The sequence below is a fragment of the Pseudophryne corroboree genome, chromosome 8, assembly GCF_028390025.1.
Source record: "Pseudophryne corroboree isolate aPseCor3 chromosome 8, aPseCor3.hap2, whole genome shotgun sequence".
NCBI lineage: Eukaryota > Metazoa > Chordata > Amphibia > Anura > Myobatrachidae > Pseudophryne > Pseudophryne corroboree.
In genome coordinates this window covers 306,761,547-306,782,435 of record NC_086451.1, presented here as the reverse complement: position 1 = coordinate 306,782,435, position 20,889 = coordinate 306,761,547, and the positions used below count along the sequence as shown (strand labels likewise).

General features: G+C 47.2%; 1 protein-coding gene across 2 annotated transcripts in view; it reads left to right on the top strand.

The window, feature by feature from the left end:
* Positions 1-20,889, top strand: part of PASD1 (PAS domain containing repressor 1) — a 252,224-nt gene that overhangs the window by 125,365 nt on the left and 105,970 nt on the right. For both annotated transcript variants that reach the window (XM_063937369.1, XM_063937368.1), the window contains exons 3-5: positions 15,827-15,883; positions 18,900-19,054; positions 19,142-19,233. In XM_063937369.1, the coding sequence (XP_063793439.1) occupies positions 15,852-15,883; positions 18,900-19,054; positions 19,142-19,233 (279 nt within the window). In that variant the 5' untranslated portion in view covers positions 15,827-15,851. The remainder of the gene's footprint in view (positions 1-15,826; positions 15,884-18,899; positions 19,055-19,141; positions 19,234-20,889) is intronic.

Sequence of the window (20,889 nt, the reverse complement as noted above, 5' to 3'; positions counted from 1 at the left end):
AGATGTGTGATGATGCGTGGGTTTCCCCCGATAACAACTGATAATTTCTAAAATGTTATTGGCATTATATCCTTTCCCGCCAGAGGTTAGGGTGCGTTGGGAAACACCCCCTAGGGTGGATAAAGCGCTCACACGCTTGTAAGAACAAGGGCTCTACCCTCTCCTGAGATGGCCGCCCTTAAGGATCCTGCTGATAGAAAGCAGGAGGGTATCCTAAAATGTATTTACACACATACTGGTGTTATACTGCGACCAGCAGTCGCCTCAGCCTGGATGTGCAGTACTGGGTTGGCGTGGTCGGATTCCCTGACTGAAAATATTGATACCCTAGATAGGGACAGTATATTATTGCCTATAGAGCATTTAAAAGATGCATTTCTATATATGCGTGATGCACAGCGGAAATTTTTGCCGACTGGCATCAGGTCTAAGTGCGTTGTCCATTTCTGCCAGAAGAGGGTTATAGACACAACAGTGGTCAGGTGATGCGGATTCCAAACGGCATTTGGAAGTATTGCCTTATTAAGGGGAGGAGTTATTTGGGGTCGGTCTTTCAGACCTGGTGGCCACGGCAACAGCTGGGAAATCCACGTTTGTACCCCAGGTCGCCTCTCAACATAAGAAGACGCCGTATTATCAGGCGCAGTCTTTTCGTGGGCAAGCGGGCAAAAGGTTCCTCATTTCTGCCCCGTGACAGAGGGAGAGGAAAAAGGCTGCAGAAATCAGCCAGTTCCCAGGAACAGAAGCCCTCTCCCGCCTCTGCCAAGCCCTCAGTATGACGCTGGGGCTTTACAAGCAGAATCAGGCACGGTGGGGGCCCGTCTCAATGAATTTCAGCGCGCAGTGGGCTCACTCGCAAGTAGACCCCTGGATCCTTCAGGTGATATCTCAGGGGTACAAATTGGAATTCGAGACGTCTCCCCCGATTCTAAATCTAAAATCTTGAACACTTACATACGGAGGTTCAAATTCAAGATTGAGTCACTCAGAGCAGTGATTGCGAACCTGGAAGAAGGGGACTACATGATGTCTCGGGACATCAAGGATGCTTACCTTCATGTCCCAATTTACCCTTCTCACCAAGGGTACCTCAGGTTTATGGTACAGAACTGTCACTATCAGTTTCAGACGCTGCCGTATGGATGGTCCACGGCACCCCGGGTCTTTACCAAGGTAATGGCCGAAATGATGATACTCCTTCGAAGGAAGGGAATTTTAGTTATCCCTTACTTGGACGATTCCCTGATAAGGGTAAGATCCAGGGAACAGTTGGAGGTCGGTGTAGCACTATCTCAGGTAGTGTTGCGGCAGCACGATTGGATTCTCAATATTCCAAAATCGCAGCTGATTCCGACGACTCGTCGTCTGTTCCTAGGGATGATCCTGGACACAGTCCAGAAAAAGGTGTTTCTCCCGGAGGAGAAAGTCAGGGAGTTATCCGAGCTAGTCGGGAACCTCCTATAACCGAGCCAAGTCTCAGTACATCAATGAAAGGGTTCTGGGAAAAATGGTGGCTTCCTACGAAGCAATCCCATTCGGCAGATTCCACGCAAGAACTTTCCAGTGGGACCTGCTGGACAAATGGTCCGGGTCGCATCTTCAGATGCATCAGCGGATAACCCTGTCACCAAGCACAAGGGTGTCTCTCCTGTGGTGGTTGCAGAGTGCTCATCTTCTAGAGGGCCGCAGATTCGACATTCAGGACTGGGTCCTGGTGACCACGGATGCCAGCCTGCGAGCCTGGGGAGCAGTCACACAGGGAAGGAATTTCCAGAGCTTATGGTCAAGCCTGGAGACATCACTTCACATAAATATCCTGAAGCTAAGGGCCATTTACAATGCTCTAAGCTCAGCAAGACCTCTGCTTCAAGGTCACCCGGAGTTGATCCATTCGGACAACATCACGGCAGTCACCCACGTAAACAGACAGGGTGACACAAGAAGCAGGAGGGCAATGGCAGAAGCTGCAAGGATTCTTCGCTGGGCGGAAAATCATGTGATAGCACTGTCAACAAGTGGGGACTTCACCCAGAAGTCTTCCACATGTTTATAAAACTCGACAAGTATTGCGCCGGGTCAAGGGACCCTCCGGCAATAGCTGTAGACGCTCTGGTAACACAGTGGGTGTACCAGTCAGTGTATGTGTTCCCTCCTCTGCCTCTCATACCCAAGGTACTGAGAATTATAAGATGGAGAGGAGTAAGCACTATATTCGGGCTCCGGATTGGCCAAGAAGGACTTGGTAACCGGAACTTCAAGAGATGCTCACGGAGGATCCGTGGCCTCTACCTCTAAGAAGGGACCTGCTCCAGCAAGGACCCTGTCTGTTCCAAGACTTACCGCGACTGCATTTGACGGCATGGCGGTTGAACGCCGGATCCTGAAGGAGAAAGGCATTCCGGATGAAGTCATTCCTATCCTGATCAAAGCCAGGAAAGATATAACCGCAAAACATTATCACCGCATTTGGCGAAAATATGTTGCGTGGTGCGAGGCCAGTAAGGCCCCGACGGAGGAATTTTCAACTAGGTCGATTCCTACATTTCCTGCAAACAGGAGTGTCTATGGGCCTGAAATGGGGGTCCATTAAGGTTCAAATTTCGGCCCTGTCAATTTTCTTCCAAAAAGAACTAGCTTCAGTCCCTGAAGTTCAGACGTTTGTGAAAGGGGTACTGTATATACAGCCTCCTTTTGTGCCTCCAGTGGCACCTTGGGATCTAAATGTAGTTTTTGGGTTCCAAAAGTCACATTGGTTTGAACCACTTAAATATGTGGAGTTAAAACATCTCACATGGAAAGTGGTCATGCTGTTGGCCCTGGCCTGGGCCATGTGCGTGTCAGAATTGGCGGCTTTATCCTGTAAAAGCCCTCATCTGATTTTCCATTCGGACAGGGCGGAATTGAGGACTTGTCCTCAGTTTCTCCCTAAGGTGGTTTTCAGCGTTTCACCTGAATCAACCTATTGTGGTGCCTGTGGCTACTAGGGACTTGGAGGACTCCAAGTTGCTAGACGTTGTCAGGGCCCTGGAAATATAGGTTTCCAGGACGGCTGGAGTCAGAAAATCTGACTCGTTGTTTATTCTGTATGCACCCAACAAGCTGGGTGCTCCTGCTTCTAAGCAGACTATTGCTCGTTGGATTTGTAGTACAATTCAGCTTGCACATTCTGTGGCACGCCTGCCACAGACAAAATCTGTAAAAGCCCATTCCACAAGGAAGGTGGGCTCATCTTGGGCGGCTGCCCGAGGGGTCTCGGCTTTACAACTTTGCCGAGCAGCTACTTGGTCAGGAGCAAATACGTTTGTAAAATTCTACAAATTTGATACCCTGGCTGAGGAGGACCTGGAGTTCTCTCATTTGGTGCTGCAGAGTCATCCGCACTCTCCCGCCCGTTTGGGAGCTTTGGTATAATCCCCATGGTCCTTACGGAGTCCTCAGCATCCACTAGGACGTCAGAGAAAATAAGAATTTACTTACCGATAATTCTATTTCTCGTAGTCCGTAGTGGATGCTGGGCGCCCATCCCAAGTGCGGATTGTCTGCAATACTGGTACATAGTTATTGTTACCAAAAAAATCGGGTTATTGCTGTAGTGAGCCATCTTTTCTAGAGGCTCCTCTGTTATCATGCTGTTAACTGGGTTTAGATCACAAGTTATATGGTGTGATTGGTGTGGCTGGTATGAGTCTTACCCGGGATTCAAAATCCTTCCTTATTGTGTACGCTCATCCGGGCACAGTATCCTAACTGAGGCTTGGAGGAGGGTCATGGGGGGAGGAGCCAGTGCACACCAGGTAGTTCTAAAGCTTTACTTTTGTGCCCAGTCTCCTGCGGAGCCGCTATTCCCCATGGTCCTTACGGAGTCCCCAGCATCCACTACGGACTACGAGAAATAGAATTATCGGTAAGTAAATTCTTATTTTTTCATACACAGTCTGTGGCATAGCTGTTAGGAGACGATTGGCTGGTACTTTATCTCCAGTGACTTTATCTGCATCCAAGGCTTAGTAAATAGACCCCTGAGTCTCCTGCAGTTGGACACTTTCAGTATATAGCGGTTTGCAAAGCCTTGAACTGAATGGTTGTGGTATGATATTGTCAACAGTCATAATGCTGACATTCATCAGACAGCGATGAAATGTCGACTTGTTAAAATGTCAACATATCATCCCTGGTGGCCCAATGGTCACTGACCTGATCCTGGCGGCTGCAGTAGCTCCAGCATGGCTTCCGGCTGTCTTCTGGGTCAGACCTGTGATCCTTCAGTGTTCCCCCACACAGCTTAATCCTAATGTCAAAATACTGTCAATGTCGACATTTCACATGTCGACATTCTGAGGGTGTTGACATGTTGCATGTTGAGATTTTAACAATGTCGATATCATACTGCCATCATGGTGGTATCGACATTATGACTACATCCCAAACAACCCCTACATTCCCTAACAGCGAAGGCCACCGCTGCATTGGGCCAATCCACTCAAGGGATAAGAACAGGTGATCGTAATCTGCGCACTGAGGTGTTAGGTGTCAGCTGGGTCGGGGTGTGCTGCAAGTTCAGGGGATGTCCAGTCCCTATTGTTACAGTCTTAAAGAACGGGTACACAATGCAAGAACACAATGTGAGAAATTTAACTGCGCTCTACCGTTCATATGTCTCAATCTGTTTAAATCGGAAATACCTGTGCTGTTTCTTAGCTTGAGATCAATAATACCAGTGAGTGGAAAAGTATAACTAAAAGGTGTTTTATTGATTGCTAATTGGACAGGGTATGCGTTCCAAACAAAGTCCAAATGCTGTCCTTCTCTTAAGTGAAAGTCCAACAAGCTCTTTCTATTACTGAAAGTGCCCTTTTTGATGCAAGGAATAATAACTTCAAAACGTCCTTTTCCTAGTAATAGTTCACATTGAATTGACAGTCTTTGATCCTTAATGAAGTAACAGAGACCGGCGTCCCGTGTCTCTGTTGAGGTCTAGTGGATTAAAGTCCTTACCATTGCGGCCGTGTTCGTGAGGAGTCCGGGTGCGGGTCTGCGCCGAGATTCTGGAGAGGCTCTGGACCGGTCAGCTAACGGCGGTCAGCACTTGCTCGCTCGATTCGTCCTTGTACGGATTCACCGTGAGCCTGCTGTCTTCACCGTGCCGATCCTGTGTCCGTGGAGAGGGTGCGCCGCTGTGGAACCTGTCCGGGAATCCACAGCGAGGCACACCAGTCCACTGACCGCTTTGATGTAGTTGCTTTCCTTGGTGTCCTCCTTAGGAGGACACCAAGGAAAGCAACTACATCAAAGCGGTCAGTGGATGCAAGAGGAACCCCGGAGCACCGACGACGAGCTTGCAGTAACAGCGCAGCAAGATGGGTAAGTGAGTGCAGGCGGACGGGCGGTGAGGAGGGAGACTGCAGGTGCGGCTCGACAAGTGGACTGGTGTGCCTCGCTGTGGATTCCCGGACAGGTTCCACAGCGGCGCACCCTCTCCATGGACACAGGATCGGCACGGTGAAGACAGCAGGCTCACGGTGAATCCGTACAAGGACGAACCGAGCGAGCAAGTGCTGACCGCCGTTAGCTGACTGGTCCAGAGCCCCTCCAGAATCTCGGCGCAGACCCGCACCCGGACTCCTCACGAACACGGCCGCAACGGTAAGGACTTTAATCCACAAGACCTCAACAGAGACACGGGACGCCGGTCTCTGTTACTTCATTAAGGATCAAAGACTGTCAATTCAATGTGAACTATTACTAGGAAAAGGACGTTTTGAAGTTATTACTCCTTGCATCAAAAAGGGCACTTTCAGTAATAGAAAGAGCTTGTTGGACTTTTACTTAAGAGAAGGACAGCATTTGGACTTTGTTTGGAACGCATACCCTGTCCAATTAGCAATCAATAAAACACCTTATAGTTATACTTTTCCACTCACTGGTATTATTGATCTCAAGCTAAGAAACAGCACAGGTATTTCCGATTTAAACAGATTGAGACATATGAACATCAGGGATAGAGCGCAGTTAAATTTCTCACATTGTGTTCTTGCATTGTGTACCCGTTCTTTAACACTCAAGGGATAAGACGTATTAATTGTTTCAGATCTGCTGAATCTCCCAGTAAGACAGTGTGACACTGATGGGGCCCTTTGTCTGTGCTGCGGGCTGCACCTCGGCACATACACAGTACAGGAGTACCTATTTTAAGGGAAAAAAAACAGCTGTATGTGTGATAGCCCACTAGTATTAGGTATGCAAGATCTGCAGTCACTGTGTATAGTACATCACCCTTACCTTGCCCCGGCTGGTCATGGGTTCAGGCACAGTTACCAGAGGGTCCCCTGAAGAATCAGGTCTTTAACTAAAAGTACATTGTGGGTGTGGACTACAGGTGTCGGTGCAGCGCATAAAGAATTGGGCGCCAGCCCATCTCAGATAAACAGCATAAAGTTTATTCAAACATCAAACAGGGAGATTGCAGGGATAACTTGTGAACACTCCTCCAGCACAAAGCATAAGTTACAGTGGATCACACATCAGGGCACCTCCTCCAGCGCATCGCTTAGTCGCAGCAGCATATACATGGCAAACAGCATTACGTACCAGGGCATTCTGTGACCAGTAGTGCTACACATCAGGTGACCGTCTCTCTCTCTCTTACTTAGCGAGGATTCTTTTCCTTGGGGGCGCTTACTCACGCCGCGTGGCTTTCCGACCACTTCACCCAGATACCTCTCGAGATACTTTTCCATGGGGGCGCTTACTCACGCCGCGTGGCTTCCGACCACTTCACCCAGATACCTCTTGAGACTCACACCATTAGCACACTTTTCTCCTGGCATCACCCTTTCACTCGATTCTGCTGCTCTTACGCTGCGATGTCTCCCTCTGTCATCAAGTGCTTTGCTGTGGCTGGCATCACTCCCCACCTAAACATGTGGGGAGCCCTCACTGGGGCTACATCTTTCTGGCTAAATTCACCTCACTGTCTGCTCACTCTCCTCACTGACTGTCCTCTCTCTAGGCTGCTGCAGGACAACCTTTTTATAACCCTGCATTCCCAGGTACACATTCTATCTGGGATTTCCCGCTCTGTGTTTCCCGCTCTCAGTTTCCCGCTCTGAGTCTGCAAATGAGTGAGCCATGCCCTTTGCATTTTGCAGACTAATCTGTATAGCTATGAGCTGTGCTGTTAACTCCTTCTGTGCTGCAAGCCGTAGGCTGCTGGCACAGTGCTATGCAACTCCAGCAAACATTTTACTTTTATTAAAGTCATGCTGGCACCTGTAGTGCCACAGTTGATTTGGGCTGCAGTTTCAGGGTATCACATGCACCCCTGCTGAAATCTTGTGTGTCCTCACGCAACAGCAGTTTTCAACATAACATATAATGACAGTACATGTGACAAAAAAAACAACAATCACATATTCAGGAAAACATGGCATATCAAACATCACATTACATACAAATCACATATTCTGTTGCGGTTTTCAAACGAGTTACAGTCCAGAGTCACATGTGATAGTAAAATGTTCCAGACATCTTGTGGCAATTGCGCCAAACACAGAGAACCTGCCCTCGCCTGCCCTTGTCTCCCCCCACGTCTGGGTCAAAAGAGACAGGTGGCTCTCGTGGGCCCCTCCCATTAAACAAGTTTCTCCAACTTTAGGAAAATAGATATAGGGGACTACATTCCCCTTGCGATCCTTGGCTCTTTCGGGCACTCAGAAATGGCCAAACACAGTGCCCCCAAGGGTGTTGCTCCGACCGGGTGCACTGCATAGTCCCGATGTCCTGTTACATGAGTTCCACCTCCACAAATATTGCCCTTAGAGCCCCACGTTGGTAACCATGGTTGCTCGTATACTGTTCGCGGACGCCAAATGTGGTAGCCCACTAGCATTAGGTATGCAAGATCTGCAGTCACTGTGTATAGTACATCACCCTTACCTTGCCCCGGCTGGTCATGGGTTCAGGCACAGTTACCAGAGGGTCCCCTGAAGAATCAGGTCTTTAACTACAAGTACATTGTGGGTGTGGACTACAGGTGTCGGTGCAGCGCATAAAGAATTGGGCGCCAGCCCATCTCAGATAAACAGCATAAAGTTTATTCAAACATCAAACAGGGAGATTGCAGGGATAACTTGTGAACACTCCTCCAGCACAAAGCATAAGTTACAGTGGATCACACATCAGGGCACCTCCTCCAGCGCATCGCTTAGTCGCAGCAGCATATACATGGCAAACAGCATTACGTACCAGGGCATTCTGTGACCAGTAGTGCTACACATCAGGTGACCGTCTCTCTCTCTCTTACTTAGCGAGGATTCTTTTCCTTGGGGGCGCTTACTCACGCCGCGTGGCTTTCCGACCACTTCACCCAGATACCTCTCGAGATACTTTTCCATGGGGGGCGCTTACTCACGCCGCGTGGCTTCCGACCACTTCACCCAGATACCTCTTGAGACTCACACCATTAGCACACTTTTCTCCTGGCATCACCCTTTCACTGGATTCTGCATACTGCTGCTCTCACACTGCGATGTCTCCCTCTGTCATCAAGTGCTTTGCTGTGGCTGGCATCACTCCCCACCTAAACATGTGGGGAGCCCTCACTGGGGCTACATCTTTCTGGCTAAATTCACCTCACTGTCTGCTCACTCTCCTCACTGACTGTCCTCTCTCTAGGCTGCTGCAGGACAACCTTTTTATAACCCTGCATTCCCAGGTACACATTCTATCTGGGATTTCCCACTCTGTGTTTCCCGCTCTCAGTTTCCCGCTCTGAGTCTGCAAATGAGTGAGTCATGCCCTTTGCATTTTGCAGACTAATCTGTATAGCTATGAGCTGTGCTGTTAACGCCTTCTGTGCTGCAAGCCGTAGGCTGCTGGCACAGTGCTATGCAACTCCAGCAAACATTTTACTTTTATTAAAGTCATGCTGGCACCTGTAGTGCCACAGTTGATTTGGGCTGCAGTTTCAGGGTATCACATATGTCCATCTCTACAGTATATGGGCTATATTATGTGCAAAAGTATTAGTGTGTATTAAGGGTTGGGTTTGATTTGCCGGCGTTCGGGATGTCGGCGGTAAGAATACCAACAGCGGCACTCTGATGGTTAGAATCCCGACAGTATACTATTCCCCTCCCCCGGCCCCCTAACCTTAACCCTCCCTCTCCACAGCCTTACCCTAACTGGGAGGTGCCTAAACCTAACCCTCCCCCCATAGCCTTAACCTAACCTACTCCACCGCGCAACTTAGACTGACAAGGCAATATGCATGCTGCTATAAGGATCTGATAAATCAAATAAAGTTATTACAATGAAACTACAGCCCAATAAGATTTTTGTTGATTCTGGCAGCGGTTGAACTAGGAATATAAAAGTGTTGGTATAGGACATGCAAGCAAATGAAATGTGATAGTATAACAATTGAAGCAGTAGGAGTACACAAGCTCACATTGACCACAGTATTTTGGGCAAGAACTATCGGAGAAAGCCTGAGTCCCAGGAGGTGATTCAACTGTAGAGAATAATATCCCGTCTAAAGTGGTCTTGAGCTAGTTCAATTGTTTTGGGTACCAGCCCCGAGGCTGCACTGATCGTGGATTTCTGCTCATTCTCCCCTGAGGTGCGTGCGAAAATCCACGTAAAGTAAAGCTTTGGTGCTGGTCACATAAAAAACTGAAATACCCACCAGACTCTCACTAAACTATGAACAAAAAATAACATCTCCAATTAATTTCTGTTTATTGCCATTTTTCTCTAACGTCCTAAGTGGATGCTGGGGACTCCGTCAGGACCATGGGGATTAGCGGCTCCGCAGGAGACAGGGCACAAAAGTAAAAGCTTTAGGATCAGGTGGTGTGCACTGGCTCCTCCCCCTATGACCCTCCTCCAAGCCTCAGTTAGATTTTTGTGCCCGGCCGAGAAGGGTGCAATCTAGGTGGCTCTCCTAAAGAGCTGCTTAGAGTAAAAGTTTGTTAGGTTTTTTATTTTCAGTGAGTCCTGCTGGCAACAGGCTCACTGCTACGAGGGACTTAGGGGAGAGAAGTGAACTCACCTGCGTGCAGGATGGATTGGCTTCTTAGGCTACTGGACACCATTAGCTCCAGAGGGAGTCAGAACACAGGTCTCACCCTGGGGTTCGTCCCGGAGCCGCGCCGCCGACCCCCTTGCAGATGCCGAAAAGTGAAGAGGTCCAGAAACGGCGGCAGAAGACTCTTCAGTCTTCATAAGGTAGCGCACAGCACTGCAGCTGTGCGCCATTGTTGTCAGCACACTTCATAGCAGCGGTCACTGAGGGTGCAGGGCGCTGGGGGGGGCGCCCTGGGCAGCAATGATAGTACCTTATTCTGGCAAAAAATACATCACATATAGCCCCTGGGGGCTATATGGATGTATTTAACCCCTGCCAGGTCTCAGAAAAACGGGAGAAGAAGCCCGCCGAAAAGGGGGCGGGGCCTATTCTCTCAGCACACAGCGCCATTTTCCCTCACAGAAATGCTGGTGGGAAGGCTCCCAGGCTCTTCCCTGCACTGCACTACAGAAACAGGGTTAAAACAGAGAGGGGGGGCACTTATTTGGCGATATGTATATATATATTAAAATGCTATAAGGGAAAAACACTTATATAAAGGTTGTCCCTGTATAATTATAGCGTTTTTGGTGTGTGCTGGCAAACTCTCCCTCTGTCTCCCCAAAGGGCTAGTGGGGTCCTGTCCTCTATCAGAGCATTCCCTGTGTGTGTGCTGTGTGTCGGTACGTGTGTGTCAACATGTATGAGGACGATGTTGGTGAGGAGGCGGAGCAATTGCCTGAAATGGTGATGTCACTCTCTAGGGAGTCGACACCGGAATGGATGGCTTATTTAAGGAATTACGTGATAATGTCAACACGCTGCAAGGTCGGTTGACGACATGAGACGGCCGGCAAACAAATTAGTACCTGTCCAGGCGTCTCAAACACCGTCAGGGGCTGTAAAACGCTCATTTACCTCAGTCGGTCGACACAGACACAGACACGGACACTGACTCCAGTGTCGACGGTGAAGAAACAAACGTATTTTCCTTTAGGGCCACACGTTACATGTTAAGGGCAATGAAGGAGGTGTTACATATTTCTGATACTACAAGTACCACAAGAAGGGTATTATGTGGGGTGTGAAAAAACTACCTGTAGTTTTTCCTGAATCAGATAAATTAAATGAAGTGTGTGATGATGCGTGGGTTTCCCCCGATAGAAAATTATTGGCGGTATACCCTTTCCCGCCAGAAGTTAGGGCGCGTTGGGAAACACCCTTTAGGGTGGATAAGGCGCTCACACGCTTATCAAAACAAGTGGCGGTACCGTCTCCAGATAGGGCCGCCCTCAAGGAGCCAGCTGAGAGGCTGGAAAATATCCTAAAAAGGTATATACACACATACTGGTGTTATACTGCGACCAGCGATCGCCTCAGCCTGGATGTGCAGCGCTGGGGTGGCTTGGTCGGATTCCCTGACTGAAAATATTGATACCCTTGACAGGGACAGTATTTTATTGACTATAGAGCATTTAAAGGATGCATTTCTATATATGCGAGATGCACAGAGGGATATTTGCACTCTGGCATCAAGAGTAAGTGCGATGTCCATATCTGCCAGAAGATGTTTATGGACACGACAGTGGTCAGGTGATGCAGATTCCAAACGGCACATGGAAGTATTGCCGTATAAAGGGGAGGAGTTATTTGGGGTCGGTCCATCGGACCTGGTGGCCTCGGCAACAGCTGGAAAATCCACCTTTTTTACCCCAAATCACATCTCAGCAGAAAAAGACACCGTCTTTTCAGCCTCAGTCCTTTCGTCCCCATAAGGGCAAGCGGGCAAAAGGCCAGTCATATCTGCCCAGGGATAGAGGAAAGGGAAGAAGACTGCAGCAGGCAGCCCATTCCCAGGAACAGAAGCCCTCCACAGCTTCTGCCAAGTCCTCAGCATGACGCTGGGGCCGTACAAGCGGACTCAAGTGCGGTGGGGGGTCGTCTCAAGAGTTTCAGCGCGTAGTGGGCTCACTCGCAAGTGGACCCCTGGATCCTACAAGTAGTATCCCAGGGGTACAGACTGGAGATTCGAGACGTCTCCCCCTCGCAGGCTCCTGATGTCTGCTTTACCAACGTCTTCCTCCGACAGGGAGGCAGTATTGGAAACAATTCACAAGCTGTATTCCCAGCAGGTGATAATCAAAGTACCCCTCCTACAACAAGGAAAGGGGTATTATTCCACACTATATTGTGGTACTGAAGCCAGACGGCTCGGTGAGACCTATTCTAAATGGGAAATCTTTGAACACTTACATACAAAGGTTCAAATCAAGATGGAGTCACTCAGAGCAGTGATAGCGAACCAGGAAGAAGGGGACTATATGGTGTCCCTGGACATCAAGGATGCTTACCTCCATGTCCCAAATTGCCCTTCTCACCAAGGGTACCTCAGGTTCGTGGTACGGAACTGTCACTATCAGTTTCAGACGCTGCCGTTTGGATTGTCCACGGCACCCCGGGTCTTTACCAAAGTAATGGCCGAAATGATGATTCTTCTTCAAAGAAAAGGCGTCTTAATTATCCCTTACTTGGACGATCTCCTGATAAGGGCAAGGTCCAGAGAACAGTTGGAAGTCGGAGTAGCACTATCTCAAGTAGTTCTACGACAGCACGGGTGGATTCTAAATATCCAAAATCGCAGCCGTTTCCGACGACACGTCTGCTGTTCCTAGGGATGGTTCTGGACACAGTCCAGAAAAAGGTGTTTCTCCCGGAGGAGAAAGCCAGGGAGTTATCCGAGCTAGTCAGGAACCTCCTAAAACCAGGAAAAGTGTCAGTGCATCATTGCACAAGAGTCCTGGGAAAAATGGTGGCTTATTACGAAGCGATTCCATTCGGCAGATTCCACGCAAGAACTTTTCAGTGGGATCTGCTGGACAAATGGTCCGGATCGCATTTTCAGATGCATCAGCGGATAACCCTATCTCCAAGGACAAGGGTGTCTCTCCTGTGGTGGTTACAGAGTGCTCATCTTCTAGAGGGCCGCAGATTCGGCATTCAGGATTGGATGCTGGTGACCACGGAGGCCAGCCTGAGAGGCTGGGGAGCAGTCACACAGGGAAAAAATTTCCAGGGAGTGTGATCAAGTCTGGAGATTTTTCTCCACATAAATATACTGGAGCTAAGGGCAATTTACAATGCTCTAAGCTTAGCAAGACCTCTGCTTCAAGGTCAGCCGGTATTGATCCAGTGGGACAACATCACGGCAGTCGCCCACGTAAACAGACAGGGCGGCACAAGAAGCAGGAGGGCAATGGCAGAAACTGCAAGGATTTTTCGCTGGGCGGAAAATCATGTGATAGCACTGTCAGCAGTGTTCATTCCGGGAGTGGACAACTGGGAAGCAGACTTCCTCAGCAGGCACAACCTCCACCCGGGAGAGTGGGGACTTCATCGGGAAGTCTTCCACATGATTGTGAACCGTTGGAAAAGACCAAAGGTGGACATGATGGCGTCCCGCCTGAACAAAAAACTGGACAAGTATTGCGCCAGGTCAAAAGACCCTCAGGCAATAGCTGTGGACGTTCTGGTAACACCGTGGGTGTACCAGTCGGTGTATGTCTTCCCTCCTCTGCTTCTCATACCCAAGGTATTGAGAATTATAAGACGTAGAGGATTAAGAACTATACTCGTGGCTCCGGATTGGCCAAGAAGGACTTGGTACCCGGAACTTCAAGAGATGCTCACAGAGGACTCATGGCCTCTGCCGCTAAGAAGGGACTTGCTTCAGCAAGTACCATGTCTGTTCCAAGACTTACCGCGGCTGCGTTTGACGGCATGGCGGTTGAACGCCGGATCCTAAGGGAAAAAGGCATTCCGGAAGAGGTCATTCCTACCCTGGTCAAAGCCAGGAAGGAGGTGACCGCACAACATTATCACCACATGTGGCGAAAATATGTTGCGTGGTGTGAGGCCAGGAAGGCCCCATGAAGAAATTTCAACTCGGTCGTTTCCTGCATTTCCTGCAAACAGGAGTGTCTATGGGCCTCAAATTGGGGTCCATTAAGGTTCAAATTTCGGCCCTGTCGATTTTCTTCCAGAAAGAATTGGCTTCAGTTCCTGAAGTCCAGAAGTTTGTCAAGGGAGTACTGCATATACAACCCCCTTTTGTGTCTCCAGTGGCACTGTGGGATCTCAACGTAGTTCTGGGATTCCTAAAATCACATTGGTTTAAACCGCTCAAATCTGTGGATTTGAAATATCTCACAGGGAAAGTGACCATGCTGTTGGCCCTGGCCTCGGCCAGGCGGGTGTCAGAATTGGCGGCGTTTGTCTCAAAAAAGCCCATATCTGATTGTCCATTCGGACAGGGCAGAGCTGCGGACTCATCCCCAGTTTCTCCCTAAGGTGGTGTCAGTGTTTCACCTGAACCAGCTTATTGTGGTACCTGCGGCTACTAGGGACTTGGAGGACTCCAAGTTGCTAGATGTTGTCAGGGCCCTGAAAATATAGTTTCCAGGACGGCTGGAGTCAGGAAAACTGACTTGCTGTTATCCTGTATGCACCCAACAAACTGGGTGCTCTTGCTTCTAAGCAGACGATTGCTAGTTGGATGTGTAGTACAATTCAGCTTGCACATTCTGTGGCAGGCCTGCCACAGCCAAAATATGTAAATGCCCATTCCACAAGGAAGGTGGGCTCATCTTGGGCGGCTGCCCGAGGGGTCTCGGCTTTACAACTTTGCCGAGCTGATACTTGGTCAGGGGCACACCCTGACTGAGGAGGACCTGGAGTTCTCTCATTCGGTGCTGCAGAGTCATCCGCACTCTCCCGCCCGTTTGGGAGCTTTGGTATAATCCCCATGGTCCTGACGGAGTCCCCAGCATCCACTTAGGACGTTAGAGAAAATAAGAATTTACTTACCGATAATTCTATTTCTCGTAGTCCGTAGTGGATGCTGGGCGCCCATCCCAAGTGCGGATTGTCTGCAATATTTGTACATAGTTATTGTTACAAAAATCGGGTTATTATTGTTGTGAGCCATCTTTTCAGAGGCTCCGCTGTTATCATGCTGTTAACTGGGTTCAGATCACAGGTTGTACAGTGTGATTGGTGTGGCTGGTATGAGTCTTACCCGGGATTCAAAATCCTTCCTTATTGTGTACGCTCGTCCGGGCACAGTATCCTAACTGAGGCTTGGAGGAGGGTCATAGGGGAGGAGCCAGTGCACACCACCTGATCCTAAAGCTTTTACTTTTGTGCCCTGTCTCCTGCGGAGCCGCTAATCCCCATGGTCCTGACGGAGTCCCCAGCATCCACTACGGACTACGAGAAATAGAATTATCGGTAAGTAAATTCTTATTATTGTTGCCACACAGAAAAAAAATAAAAAATATTAAGGCAGTATTCTGCTTGATAATGATGTTTCCAAAGGTTTTCCACGATATGTATGAAATAAAGTGATGACTTTGCATGTCACAGTTTGATGGTCAGACATCAGCTGTTCATAAGCAGATGTAGCATAGAGTACCACTACAATAAAGTGCTATGTACTGTAGCTGAAAGTCCCAGAATCCTTGGTGTCCCCCCAGTGTACTGGAGATCATGGACCATGCATGGTGGTGGCTCTGCAGCAGACACAGATGTTTTGCTGATACCTTATTACTCAGTGGAGATTGCAGAGAGATTGCCCGCAGGGAATAGGCACAGCTGTGTTGGTAACGTCACAGATAGGCTGCAAATTTATATGGATTTTTTGTTTCAGGTACTAAATTCAATTTTCATTAATTACATTAACTGCTGTCTTCATTTCTGTTCTAGAATCCTGTGTTGCCTAAACGAGCTGATGGATGAAGATGAGAAAGACAGAGCAAAGAGGTACATTTACCTATATGTGTATCTCTTATACAGCATTCATACCATCAAAAAGTTTATTCTGCGTGTTTCTGCACTAAATAAAAACGTACAGTGTTACACCTTTCTTTACACCGGGACTATAACTGTAGATTTATTTTGTCAACAAAATAATGTATGAACCCCCCCAAAATGATGTTACCAGTCTTTAAATCTTGTAGCAAAAAAAATCGACTTGTGTTATTTTTGAATACTTTATGCATTTTATAACAAACTCTATATATACCTACACATTGCTCTGGATCATCTAGTGCAGGGCTGGCCAAACCGGTCCTCGAGATCTACCAACAGTTCATGTTTTCCAGGCCTCCTGGAGATCTGTAGAATTGTCAGTTAGGAATGAATGCAGCACATCATTAATTAGTAATGACTACACCTGTGCACCAGCTAGGTGGTCTGGAAAATGTGTACTGTTGGTAGATCTCGAGGACTGGTTTGGCCAGCCCTGATCTAGTGTGTACGGCGGTGCGATGTATCGTTACATCGCCTCGCTGTTCCATACCATTGTCAAATGTGTTACCAGCTTAAATATCTCCGAAGAGTCCTCTTGTAGCTGATTACTGACCCAGAGCTGAACCTGGAAGTTGCTGCACAGGCATAATAAGAATCCAGCTCAGGTCCATTGAACAAGCAGCATGGCAATGTAGGACCCAGGAGGCACTGAGGAAAACATCCATGTTCTGGAGCATAATATACTATATTGATGACTCCTCTACAACTACAGTAGACTTAAACAGACAATGGCAGATTATCTCTGTAATGTGCAGTAGGGTTTGTATATATCAGCGCTGTGCACGGTATAACTGTCAATGAAGCATGTTAAATTGCACTAAGCTATTGGCCCAACTAATACTATGCAGACAGATTCTACCATGATTTCTGATCATAGTTCTCTTAACTCTAAAAGTGACTAAAGTAAAATCTAAAAAAGGTTTTCCAAGCAGAATTTACAGAGTGAGCAGATGGGAGGAAGTGAGGGCCCTGCTTGTGAGAGCTTACCATCCAGGTGATGGAGACAGTAGGTGCAATGGAACACATGCACATGGCAGGTGGACAATACAGAGGGAGTAGACAGGAATGACCTAGTAGTAGCAAAGCACAGAGATTGCAGGGCTAGGGAAGCAATTTGGCAAACTAGGGAACATGGGAATGGCAAAGCTCTGCTTTGTTAACTTTACGTTTAAGCCACAGTTATCTTTTTCTCCCTTATTTGACTCTTTCATATTAAAGTGGCTTTCAGAACTTTTCCCCAGTACTCTTATATTTGGGACCATTGCAGTAGCCTCACATCTGGCAGATATCGAATGAACGTATTTATTTCCTGTGCAGGTGCTGTTCCCACAAGCACTCCACTCTACAGAGAGTGGAATGGAGGCATCAGAGCAGGCTTGGAGATACAGGGCAGGGGTAGTACGTGCACAGTGTCATCTCATTTGTACAGATGCAGTGAGGCACCATCGGGACAGGGGTCAGACGAGTACCCAGCACCAGCCTGTTTCTATGTCTAGACTGGTCAGAGCTTTATACTGTATAGTTTTTTAGGCTTTTGCACAGAGATGAAAGATGATTGTAGAAATACTGTGTAAAGGTGAGTAAAAGTGGAGCTCTTTGGCCTTCTCGGTCATTACATGCTGCTTCCATAAGGAGGACCTGCTGCTTGCAATCATAGGCATTTACTAGAATCCACAGGACTCAGATTGAAATCTTTACTTCCAAACCACATTATTATGTGACATGAGGGTGGACTATACTGAGGAGGTTATTATAGTAAGTCTGCAATGCTTCAACCACTGAAATCAGCCATAGAGGCTCTGACGCTCCAGTAACCAGGTGAAGACAATTGTCCTTTTTATTTTACAGTACATTTTTTGTGCTCCAGAACAAAATCTGCTATTTTTTTTATGGCGTCATAAAACAGTACATACTAGTTATGAGCATCAGTGGTAGGCGTTTTATATTTTATTATTATTTATTTAGCGCTACCAGTTTATGCAGTGCTGTACAGAGACTATATATCATTTATATGACTCCCTACCCCATTGGATGTAAATTCCTCAACATACAAGTGCAGGGACACATATACACTATCCTCCTACCAGTATTTTTTTGGATTGGGGGAAGAAACCACAGTATTTAAACAGATAGGCCATTACTGGGAATTAAACTTCTGCAGCACGATGTAATGGTGTAATGTAGTCCGAGATCACCAGAGGTGTGTGACGCCGCCGATCTTGGATGTTTCTTTAAAGGGGCAATCATTTTACAAGGCATGGTTGTGCCCTGTAAGTGTTTGTCCCTTTAAAAAAACATCCAAGATCGGCCAGCATCCTGCACCTCCGGCAATCTCGGACTCCATTACATCCTGCTGCTGACCTCAGCACTCTAAGGTAGTAATGATAACCATAATAGCATCGGGCTACCGAGCCACCCCACCATGTATCTGAGCCAATGCTCCGACTGGCCATGTATTGACCGGTATCCGGTCTCTACGCCTACCACAGTTAGGTTGACATGCATTAGGTCGACATGGTTACTAGGTCGACATGAGTTTTTCACAATTTAAAAAATTTTTTTTTTACTTTTTCATACTTTATGATCCACGTGGACTACTATTGGGAATGGTAACGTGCCCGAAGCATGGCGAGTGAAGCAAGCCATGCGAGGGCACACGGTGCACTAATTGGGGTTCCCGGTTACTCTACTAAGAAAACAACACCAATTTGTTAAAAAAACAACTCATGTCGACCTTGCTCATGTCGACCTAATGCTTGAGTCGATCTATTTTAGGTGTCGACTTAGTTACTGTCGACCAAGAGTGGTCTACCTAGACACCGTCGACCTAAGTGTGGTCAACCCTATGAACCACACCCATATTCACCATATCACCTGCACATCTAGTTTTTGTAGTCTTCCCTGTAGCCTGCCAGAAATTTCTATTGTAATCCTAAACACAATTTTTGTTTGTTTCATTTATTTTCAGGGCATCACGGAATAAATCTGAGAAGAAGAGAAGAGACCAATTTAATGTCCTCATTAAGGAGCTGTGTACAATGCTGCAGGGACATGGACATCCCCTCAAAATGGACAAGTCCACCATACTCCAAAGAACCATTGACTTCCTGCAGAAACAGAAAGGTAATGCTATACAGATTCAACATGAACCGAAACATTGTCACCGTAGTAAGATGAAGGCAAACAAGTCTATGTATTTGTCTCTCTTAGAAATCACAGCACAGACGGAGGCCTGTGAAATCAGGCAGGACTGGAAACCTTCCTTCCTTAGTAATGAAGAGTTTACCCAGTTGATGTTAGAGGTAAGGTAGTTCCATAACTGTCATTGCCCTGCAATACTGATACAGGTTGAGTATCCCATATCCAAATATTCCGAAATACGGAATATTCCGAAATACGGACTTTTTTGAGTGAGAGTGAGATAGTGGAACCTTTGATTTTTGATGGCTCAATGTACACAATCTTTGTTTAATACACAAAGTTATTAAAAATATTGTATTAAATGACCTTCAGACTGTGTGTATAAGGTGTATATGAAACATAAATGAATTGTGTGAATGTACACACACTTTGTTTAATGCACAAAGTTATAAAAAATATTGGCTAAAATGACCTTCAGGCTGTGTGTATAAGGTGTATATGAAACATAAATGCATTCTGTGCTTAGATTTAGGTCCCATCACCATGATATCTCATTGTGGTATGCAATTATTCCAAAATACGGAAAAATCCGATATCCAAAATACCTCTGGTCCCAAGCATTTTGGATAAGGGATACTCAACCTGTATATGTTCTGTTGATTGGTAAAAGCCGTGGATTACTCTCGGCTTCCTGAGGCTGCACTTTGAGCTCCAGCTTGGGGAGGTGGGAGGCAGAGCTGACACTCAGGCACCGGCGCTGTCTAGTATAGATTGCTGCTGGTTGCGCCCCAGGTCACCCTGCGCTGTGTGCAAGGCACACAGCGCACATACCTAGTCACGGCTCTGCTGAAAATACAGAAGACATCAGCATCATTGATTTCTATGTCACTGTACCTCTCCTTAAGGTGCAAGATGTAAGGAGACCATGTGCAGCTTCACTGTTGTTTTATTAACAAGGGAACGTGCTCTGAGTGCAGTCTGATATACAAACAAGTGCTTAAAGTGGAATAATAATGTAATATGTAAAGAAAAAGTATCACAAGTAAACGTACTGTGATTAGAGCCCAGTGAGAGATTTTATCACTATATGATCTAATAGGTGTTTAACAGGAGCAATGTCACTCGGGGCCTAAGTCATGTTTGTACAGAAATGCATTTTTTTTTAGGCTACAGAATTGCTAATCATCACAAGTGAAGCTGCCGCCCAGAAAAGAAGATAGATGCCGGACAAATCGCAAACTCATTTGTAACTGCTAACACATATGCGGACTATACACAATAACGAGGAACATGGACTGCTGGGGTAGCCCCGTGCCTACACAGACTGGCCGCGGCAGTAGCAGCACAGGTGCCATGCTTTGTACGTACATGATCGCAGCTGACGGCATATGCATGCCCCGAAAACGGCCGTGACCCATCTACGTTTTTTTCTGCCACTCCCCGTTACTTCCCCTTAAACAGTCACTTCCTGTCATTCATTCGGTGCGAAAATCTCACTGCGAGCAGCACTGCAGCGGTCCCTAGGCACATGCACTCTGCTATTGCAGCACATTTGCCGTCTGCCGATAATCACTCAGTTGCGTGAACATCAGCATTGCATACAAACATGAATTAGGCCCCCAGTTATTATATTCATGAAAATTAATTTTATCACATTGAGCATTGGGGAAAAAAACGGTTAATAAACACACGAGCCTGAGAGACACAAAGGACTGTAACATCCTTACACGTCTATCTATATTAGCAGTCTGATTCCTCTGCCTGTGCTGGCAATTTGCAAGCATTACAAATCAGTGCCAGCTCTTTAGTCATCAGGT